This window comes from Penaeus vannamei, chromosome 25 (assembly GCF_042767895.1).
Source record: "Penaeus vannamei isolate JL-2024 chromosome 25, ASM4276789v1, whole genome shotgun sequence".
NCBI lineage: Eukaryota > Metazoa > Arthropoda > Malacostraca > Decapoda > Penaeidae > Penaeus > Penaeus vannamei.
In genome coordinates, this window is record NC_091573.1 from 2,858,180 (window position 1) to 2,868,179 (window position 10,000).

General features: G+C 40.8%; 1 protein-coding gene across 1 annotated transcript in view; it reads right to left on the minus strand.

The window, feature by feature from the left end:
- Positions 1 to 10,000, minus strand: part of LOC113813830 (muscle-specific protein 300 kDa) — a 31,287-nt gene that overhangs the window by 5,493 nt on the left and 15,794 nt on the right. Inside the window, exons 2-7 of the mRNA XM_070139005.1 lie at positions 9,734 to 9,932; positions 5,398 to 5,549; positions 4,518 to 4,692; positions 3,782 to 4,257; positions 3,520 to 3,596; positions 3,166 to 3,173 (exon numbers count right to left, since the gene is read on the minus strand). Coding sequence (XP_069995106.1) covers positions 3,166 to 3,173; positions 3,520 to 3,596; positions 3,782 to 4,257; positions 4,518 to 4,692; positions 5,398 to 5,549; positions 9,734 to 9,932 — 1,087 coding nt within the window. The remainder of the gene's footprint in view (positions 1 to 3,165; positions 3,174 to 3,519; positions 3,597 to 3,781; positions 4,258 to 4,517; positions 4,693 to 5,397; positions 5,550 to 9,733; positions 9,933 to 10,000) is intronic.

Consider the following 10,000-nt stretch of genomic DNA (forward strand, 5'->3'; position numbering starts at 1 on the left):
ATATATGTAAAACACCAGAGATTAATTTCCCAGAGAAGACCCACATCAAGGTTGTTGCAAATGTTGCAAGAATGTAAAACAACACACGGGATTGCAAAAAGGGGAGAGGGGGGTCTGGTGCCGAGTAACCATAGGCGGGATAGCAAAAGGGGGAAGGGGGGGGGGTGCAATACGTTAGTTTGAGGTCTCAAAACCTGCTGTTTTTATTATTATTATTATTACTGGTATTTCATAATCAAAATTTGAATTTGCCCAAAAATAAGGAAGTTAACGTAGTTGACAGTCATAAAACACCCAGAAATCAGAGAAAAAAAATCATAATAGTATTCACAAGCGCAAATTATTATAAATGGTTGATCAGTAACGGCGTTTCATGCTAACAAAAGAAAAAAAAATCAATATGTGAAAGGAATAACTCAAAAGGAAAACAAAAAAAAAAAAAACTTTTGCGAAAGGTCGGCCAAGATATCAAGATTAAAGAATCGAATTAGAGAAAAATAAATGAAATAAAAATGGCTCTCAGAAGCTTAGCATGGCAGACAATCGCTTACTCAAATTTCTTTTTTCTTTTTATCTCGTCCTCAGCCCATATCCATCCAGAGCGAAAGAGCAGTTGATATCAATACTGAAAAGGTCAAGAGATGTAAAGTCGCCTTCAGATGGAAGAGAAATGCTGACTTCTGTTCCCTATCCAGAGAGTGTACTGGGTTTTAAAAGACACACAAAGACCAGGTTTTACCGTGATTGGCTTCACTCTCCGTATAAACATACCTGTATATCCCATAAATGTGAGAAATATTCTATAGTCAGTTTTGAAACCATATTTTTTCGTACTGTCTAATCTTACACATAGTATATATGAATATGTGTATATGTGTATACATAATACATATATATATATATATATATATATATATATATATATATATATATATATATATATATATATTAGAAAAGTAGACGTTCCTGTAAAAAAGAATACCCTAAAGCCAAATAATGCAAAAGCACCAAGGCATAGCCATTATTCAGATTTCTTTTCATCTTTTTTTTCTTCCTCCTTCTCGAGTATCACAAGATCAGAAGAAGACAACAAAAACCGTAAGGCAAGAGGCCAACTAACCTTCTCCTGTTGATGACGAAGCCAGCGACGACGACCGCAAGATATGGAAAAAGGGAGACATAGTGAGTCATGAGGAATTTGTGCAAGACATGAGACGTGACAGAGAGAGAGAAAAAGGAGTTGCATGGGTGGCTCCTGATGATTCTTGGGTGGAAACTAGAGCAAAAATATTTATGCGAGTGTAAAAAAAATCAAAAGAAAAAGTCAGTTGAAATATAGTTGAAATACATATGTATGTATACAGGGAAAATGTCACAAATTCAGAAATGTTACTTTTCTGAGTTCCATGTGTAAAAAAAATGTTTCTTTTCGTAATTAAAAATCAACCAGGATATAAAATTAAGAGAAAAAATAGAAAAGGTTCTGAAAAATGATCATTTGTACCGATTTGTGGATGAAAACATGTATGGCATTATCCCATTAATGACAGGATGAAATTCTATCCAATAAAATGTATATATGCATATTGACACGAGATGGCCCTGTCGAAGAACATTCTAGCACACAAAATCATAACCAAAAAAACATATTTTCTCTTCCTGAAAAAGCAACAACGGGTTTTACTTACCGTCAACAGCTGATACATTTTATTTTGTCCAACCAGATAATCATTCAACAGTGGAGTAGTTGGCAGGGAGCGATGCATCGAGAGAAATAAGGGGGGGAGAAAAGAAGACAACAACATCATGAGGCATTCACATTCAGTAAAGATACGAGGATACTATGTCAGTAAACTATTAAACTCGTCACAATGGGTATACAAGGGAGTTTAATACTTGAAAGATAATTTCAGGTTCATAGCTACTCAAAATATATGGTTTTCGATCTACGAAAATGTCAAATGCAAGGCTAAAAAAATGTCTAAACTGGGCACAATGAAGTGCGTATATGTCATATATGTTGTGTCATCAACTGTTGTATATTTTATATCAATAAAGTTCAAACTTGGCAGTAACTGATTAAGAAATAATCCATTTAACAAAAAACTATAAAAATAAAAACTAAATAAAAATTGACTACATATCAAATGCAACAACAAAAAATCAAACTAGTTTTTTAAACATGAATGATCTATTTATAAGCCAATCTATAAATATGGATTTATATTATAATACTCTCATAATAATCTTTTAATAAAATCTTAGGGACATTTTTTCAGTGATGTGAGTGTGGTTGTACCAAGCAAATATTTCTGGCTCACTGTCATCTCACCGTCACCATAACAGTTAACAGTTATACAGTCTATTTAAAGCACACATAGTTCATTAGCTTATTATAAAAGTTCTTATTTTCACCTTTACTCTTCTTTCTCTTTTATTAGTTAATTACCAAGGCCACGACTTACCGGCAGCAAATGATGATTAAATTTGGACAGAGATGCAGAAGCAAAAACAAGCTAACAGCAAATATATCTTTCATGTAAGTTTTATGAATTGAAAGTCTATTCGCAGTTTGACTGATGAGTTGATGTCCTACATTCTAGAGGGCCATTCCTTTTTTTTTTATTGAAGGTATCTTTCTTTAAAAATTAACAAAGTGTCCCTTTAAATCTAGACTTTAAAATAAGGGGGGATAGCAGGTTGATAATGTGAATATGTTGGTACAGTGTAGTACTTACCGGGAACTGATGTGGTTTAAGAGACCGTCATATGCACACACACGGCAATGATGTGGCAGCGCATGATGTGAAAGAAATGAAAAAAAATATGGTAAGGAAAAGCACGTTAGTTTAAGGGGGTTTGGAGGTGCATGTATAAGTTTAGGAGTTAAAGGTAATTTAGATTGAAAAAAAAAGTTAAAAACAAATGTCTATATGCTTATGGGGAAAAAAATCTATTGTTAAAAAATGAAATTAAAAAAACATAATAACATACCTTAATAAGGGGAAAAAAAGAGTTAAATGCAGTTAGAAATGGCAAAGAAAAAAATAATTATGTAAAATCCACATAGCAATAGAATAATGTTAAATTAACCAACCAAAATCAAATCATAATGCATAAATAATGACTGAACATGAAAAGGATGTTTACTGTGAGAAACGTAACCTTCAGCGCTCTAAGGCAACACCACCCGGAGAGCAGTTCATGCAAACACTGTCACTGCGAGTAGATGTTAATTTCCAAACACCAGTGGAAGTCTGCCGTAGACATATGACTTGAATAATATTTAGAATGTCATATATTGTCTGAGAGTGGAAAAGTGCACATCAGAATCTTGCTAATTCTCCGTGCAAAGTAGGTCTAAACTGATCAATGCAGAATCCACAACCATACTGCAAGCAGGTCAAATGATCAGATGCTTTTGAAGCAGTTGCAAGAAAAAAAAATCTGGATTTAGACTTAGAAAAAAAAAACATTGAAGCTTTCGGTGCATGAATGTTCGAAGCTCAAGCCGATGACCCCAACCCTTGCTTACCGTCCAAGAGCGCGTGGACTTCTGCTTCCAAAGGTTCCAAGAGTGGCAGCCTTTCGTTCACCTGGAATGGGAGTCGAGAGTTTATTGTTGAATTTCACCTTAATTATGTTTCTTTTAATCCTTTGTTAGTATTCTATCAAGGAGGATATGTATCTCCATCAGGGACTCGCTGGTACTGATATTCTGATATTGTTAAGACCCAAGAAAGAAGGAAGTTTTCGACACGCTGACTACCCCGCGGCTCACCTGTCCCTGGAGGTCGAAGATTTCCTTGACACGGTCTTCAGGCGACAGATCAACGGAGGTGGTGATGAAGTTGAGCTTCTCGCCGGCCGGAGTCATCCAGGCTCTGAGTTCCGCCAGCTGACTGACCATCTTATGGAGCCTCTGGTTGAACTCGGTGAGGTCAGTGAGTGCCTTGTCCACCTTGTCGACAATCTGTTTCTTCTCGTCGATGTCGATGATCTCCTTCTCCATGAACTCCCTCTTGTCTTCACCGGCGAGAGCAATGATGGTGGCGAAGCACTTCTTGATCACTTCGTAGATCTCGAGGGCGACCTTCTTGTTCTCCTCGGCCTTCTTCTTCTTCCTCTCAAGCCAGTCTGAGCCCTTCTTGGGGTCGTAGATCTTCTTGTAGGTCTTGAACTGGTCCTCCAGGGTGTCCAGAGGAGCCATGATGGCCTGGCGCTGCTGCTCGTACACCTCCCAGTCCTTGTATGTGCCTGGAAGGGGGAAATGGAGGTTTAGTTAAGTACCTATATGATTATAGCTTTAGAGAACGAAACCACCTATACCTGGGGATCAAATACAGGAGAAAAAGACTGATGGTAAGGAGATAAAACAAATATACAGATGAAGAGAACTACATTAAGTCAGGAAAGTAAGGATATGAAACATAAAAAAAAAGACAAAAAGAAATGTAAGAAGTAATATGTCTTTATAATGACTAGAATCGAGGATAAGTGAGTCCAACAACCCGCACCATTGAGTAGTTCAATACGTAGCTGAGCCTTCTCGTTGGTGTCCTTCCACGTCTCCTCCAGCTTGGCGATCTCGCGCTCCAGGAAGGAGGGGGCGTTGGGGTTGGACTTCAGCTTGGCTCCGCGTTTCATCAGCTCGTTGTAGATGGGCGCCTGGTTCTCGATGGTGCGGAGGACCTGTGGAGGGGGAAGAGGAGTCGGTGAGAGGGAGAGTGCCTGCGCGACGGGGGAAGTGGAGCCGGTGAGAAAGAGCGAGAGAATGTGTGAAGGGGGGGAAGAAGAGGCGGTTAGAGGAGAAGGACTGTGCGAGGCGGAAGTGGAAGCGCTGAGAGAGCGAGAGAATCTGAGAGGGGGGAAGTGGAGGCGCTGAGAGAGAGAGAGATAATCTGAGAGGGGGGAAGTGGAGGCGCTGAGAGAGAGAGAGAGAATCTAAGAGGGGGGAAGTGGTGGCGCTGAGAGAGAGAGAGAGAATCTGAGAGGGGGAAGTGGAGGCGGTGAGAGAGAGAGAGAGAGAATCTGAGAGGGGGGAAGTGGAGGCGCTGAGAGAGAGAGAGAGAGAGAGAATCTGAGAAGGGGAAGTGGAGGCACTGTGAGAGAGACAGAATTCGAGAAGGGGGAGAGGGGGAAATGGAGGCAGTGGTGAGGCGAGGATAAAAGGTTTCACCAACACAATACAGACTTTCGCCGTTCCTCCTTCATCCTTAATACCTCACATCCAAAAAAAATCTCACCATCTTCAATACCGTTCATAAAGAAAATAAATAAACCACCATCTTAAACACCGCTCAAAAAAAAATAAAAATACTTTCACCACCAATCACCATCTCTAATACGACTCTCATAAAAAAATAAATAAAAAACCTGACAACCTCACAAACTCACCTTCTCCTGCTTGTCGATCTGCTCCTCACACATGTCCATGTTGTGAGGATGAATCTCCTTCATGGACAGATGGCGCTGTTCGTTTAGCACCTTCATGACGGGGTGAATGTCGTCACCAAAGGCGTAGCACTCTGAGTAATGGTCGACCTTACCTGGGGAGGAAAAAGGGTGGCGATGTTGGGAGGGAGGCGAAAGAGAGAGCGAGAAGGAGAGTGAGAGATAGATGGAGGTAAAATAGGTAAACAAAACAGAGAAAATATATAGAGAGAGTCGAAGCGGGGAGACGAGAGACGAGAGACGAGAGACAAGGGAAGCAACAGAGGGATAGGATAGGAAGAGAAAAGGAGAGGGGAATACAGACAGACGAAAAGAGAAGAGAGAGCGTGATGAAGATGAGAGAAAGGGACAATCAAAAAAAAAAACGTGTTGGATATGTAAAAAAGGATATGAATTAGGATGAATATCCACATAATCCAAGAGATATATTCGATCGATCAAATAGAGCTCCTGCACTGTGAAAATATTCATTCACATTCATATACTTTACTACATTTTTCAGAAGGAATAGTGTCCAGGTGAAGAGAGAGAAAGAGAGGAGAAGAAGAATAGAAGTATTGTAGACAGGAAGACCGAAGATGAAAATGTGAAGATAGATGGGGAAAAAAAGAGATGGAGAAAAAAGAGAGAGCGAGAGGAGAAGAAGAAGAATAGAGGTACTGTAGACAGGGAGACCGAAAATGAAAATATGAAGGTAGATGGGAAAAGAAAGAAAAAGAGAGATGGAGAAGAAAGAGGGAGCGAGATCAGAAAGAGAGAGAGAGAGAGACAATACTCTAGTGAGGGAGAAAGAGACAGAGAGAGAGAGAGAGATAGGAAGAGAGGGGGGAGGGAGGGAGAGAGAAAGCGAGAGACAGGAGGAGATAATGAGATAGAGGAGGAAGAATGAAAGAGAGAGAGGAAAGGAGGAAGATTGAGTGAGAGAAAGAAAGAGAAAGAGAGAGAGAGTGAGAAAGAAAAAAGAACTTTGACAAAACAGAGTGAGAGACTTTACTATATAGAAGGAGAAGGAGAAAAGAGAGAGAGAGAGAGAGAGAGAGATGATACTCTACAGTAGGAGAGAGAGAGAAAAAAAAACAAAAGAGAAACGGTACTCTAGAGAAGGAGAGAGACAGAAAAAAAGAGAGACAGTACTTTAGAGAAAGAGAGTAAAAAAGGGAGAGAGAGAGACGATACTCTAGAGAAGGAGAGAGAGAAAAAAAGAAAGAGAGAGAGACGGTATTCTATAGAAAGGGAGAGAGAAAAAAGAAAGAGAGAGAGAGACGATACTCTAGAGAAGAAAGAGAGAGAAAAAAAGAAAGAGAGAGAGACGATACTCTAGAAAAGGAGAGAAAGAAAAAAAGAAAGAGAGAGACGGTACTCTAGAGAAGAAAGAGAGAGAAAAAAAGAAAGAGAGAGAGAGACGGAACTCTAGAGAAGAAGAGAGAGAAAAAGAAAAGAGAGAGAAACGATACTCTAGAGATAGAGACTTAGAGAAAGAAATAGGAAAAATCCGACGGAAGAGATGAAAAGAAAACGATCAAGAGAAGAGAGAGAAAAGCCATTATAAAACAGAAACAGAAAGAGAAAGAGAAAAAGGCTTAAAATGAAATAGTAAGAGAGAGACAGAGAGAAGAAAGGGAGATGATACCCAAAGAAACACTACAGTCGACAAGAAAATATATGTAAATAACTCTCACAGATAGAATTATGAACCGTGTACGAATAAAGGGAGATAGGGGACGCCGAGAAAGACAGCAAACGGGTCAGGTCAATATTGCAAAGGGCAAAGACAGGTCACGCGTTTAATGCCAGACACCTCTTCGTTATAAGTCAGAAATTGACGGTACAGTGAGGTGAAAAAAGTAGATTGATTGTTGAATATAATTAAGTAAATAGACGTAAAGGTAAATAAGTAATATGTGCAAATTGATGATAACTTGATTACTAAATAGGTCAATGAATAGAAAAAATTAATAAATCGTTATCACATGCAGACGATTATGATAAATCAATTGATAAAACCAAAATGATTTAATAATATACATAAATCGTTCTCATATAGATGATAAAGATCAGCTGTTTTTATTCGCAATCAAATGATTAATGTTAGATAAGGAAATTTGATCGTAGTTATAAAGGAGAGGGGAAAATATAAGCACAAGCTTTTACGGGGGATAAAAGCATTAGAAATTATATATATGCTTTTGGGTTTTTGAGTTGCAGTTTCAGTTGAGTGAGAAAACCTTATTGAAAGGAGCCATAAGGAAGGAAATGAGAAGATACGGGGAAATTGTAAGAAAAGCAAGTGGAAAGTAGAATTAAGAAGGGAGTGTGTAAGAAAGGAAGAAGTGGAGAAGGTAAACAAGAGGAAGGATACACAGACATGAAATGGTAGATGAGAAGGGATGAAAATCCAAGCCGGAAAAAAAAACAGAAACATGAAGTGAAATTTTGAAATTCGTTGAAAAAGAAAAGAAAAAAGAAAGGAAAAAGAAAAAAGAAGAAAAAAAAACAAATTTTTGAAAAAAGATTCGGAGAAAGAGAAAATTAAAAGCAACGAAGAAAAAGAAGAAGAGAAAAAGAAAAGGATGATGAAAAAATATGCCAAATTGACGATGATTCATGTTGATGGCGATGAGTCGATGATTGATAAGCCGTCATCAGCTGCCGTTCCTTCAAACTGCGACGTCCACACGGAGGTACCGGACATCACGGACAACGAATGACGTCACAAGAGGCGGGGCACGTCACAAACATCAAAACGACGCCAGACAAGGGCAGCACGGGACACCACAAAAAACACGGGAGTGACGTCACACAAGGCCGTTCGCGCCTTCACACAGACTAGACGGCTACAAGAACGCATCGACTCTCTGGCGTCTCATTGAAATGCTCAAACAAGGGTTCGTGGGTCCCACAATCAAGGCACAGAAATAGTGGCTTGCAAAGAGTGGGCTGTGGTGGGTGCTCTTTGTCTTTTCTTTATATCTTTTTTTTGATGAGCAACTGGCGTTTTCTCTTTAAAATAGAAGGATTCTTTGGTGTGTCTGTCTTGCTCCGAAATGCTGATCTGGTTTGCCGAAGTGTGTCTGTTTTGCCATCCGGGAGTGATTCGATGTCGTGTTTCGATCAGAGGGATTCGTGGTGAGAGATTGTAAGTGATTGGGAGTGTATCTTTGGATTCGAAATGAGTGATTTTGACATATAAAAAAAATAATAATTTCATCTTGACTGTGGGATAAATGGGGTATAAACAATAATATAGAAAGCACTCCATCTTAGCTCTAACTTTATCTATGCACACAGGGTCTCGGAAGCAACTACGGCTCTCTTCTAACTCAGTAAGAAAGTCTACTGAACAAAGCTAGTTCTGGAGATAAGTCCCTCCCATTCTTATCGTTATCCACTCTGGTGAAATCGGACATAATGAGGGAAGAACTTTTTGATTGAAGTTCTTGATCCTTCATCAGGAGTGGACAGTGATCGGAGAGTATGCTATAATGCCTTTATGTGCCTCTATGATGCCAATGGTAATGCATTCTTAGGGGGTGAAGGGTTGGCGTGCCCAGGTGGGGGGGGGGTTGTCTTTTTGAAAGGGAAAGGTGCCATTTAGGACACTTTCTAGGGGGAAACATCGAATGTCTAGACCTTGTTATTCTAAGGCTGTGTTCTAAGTCTTTGTGGGACTGACTGACAGCACACAGATTTGGACACAACACTTGATTTCGACTGACACTAGAATCTCGAATCTTTCTAAAGAAAAACACAGTTTTACCAGCCCTTGTCCTTACCGCTTTTTCCATCACGTTTTGAGTAAAGAAATGGTAACAGAAAGAGAATATGAGAAAGGGGAAAAGGGAGAGAGTGAAAGAAAGAAAAAAATGTGAAAGGCGTGAAGCGACGAGAGTATTCTCTAAGTCGGGAAAGACGAGGAGAAACGTGAGGCGGCCAGAGCCAAGGACAAGTGCGGTCGAGGCGAAACCAGAGCGACTGACAGCGGCTGCGGTCGTGGCAGCAGTCGACGCCGTCCGGGGTCGTGGCTAGAACCAGACGCGAAAGGCATCATCGGTCGTGGCGGCGACAAAGACCGGATAAAACGACCGATAACAGCTGTAGTCGTGGTAAGAGCCAGCCCAAGCTGCGGCCGCGACGGGAGCCAAGGACGCCGGACAGCGGGTGTGAGTCACAGGTCGGCCTCGGAACTCATGCCTAAGAGAGAGAGAGAGAGAGAGAGCAGCGCCGCCGCAGCCCTCGCGGGAAGGGAAGGAGGGGCGCAACAGCCTCGGCGTCCACATACTCTGTGCCTCCATGGTAGGACCCATGAGCCCCTTGTGGCGTTCAATCATGGCCTCGAGCTTCTTCTTCTCCTGCGCCTTCATGGCCTTGTCGCGCCCTGACAGGTTCTCCTCGTTCTCGCTGCTGTGGGTCGATAGCTTCTCCAGCATCATGTCCAGCCATGCCTTCGTGCCCTCCTTGTCCAGGTCGCGGCAGAGAGACTGTTGAGGGGGGAGGGGGGGGGTCACGCGAGGTCGAGAGGGGGGGAGATGAGGTCAGGAAGGTTATA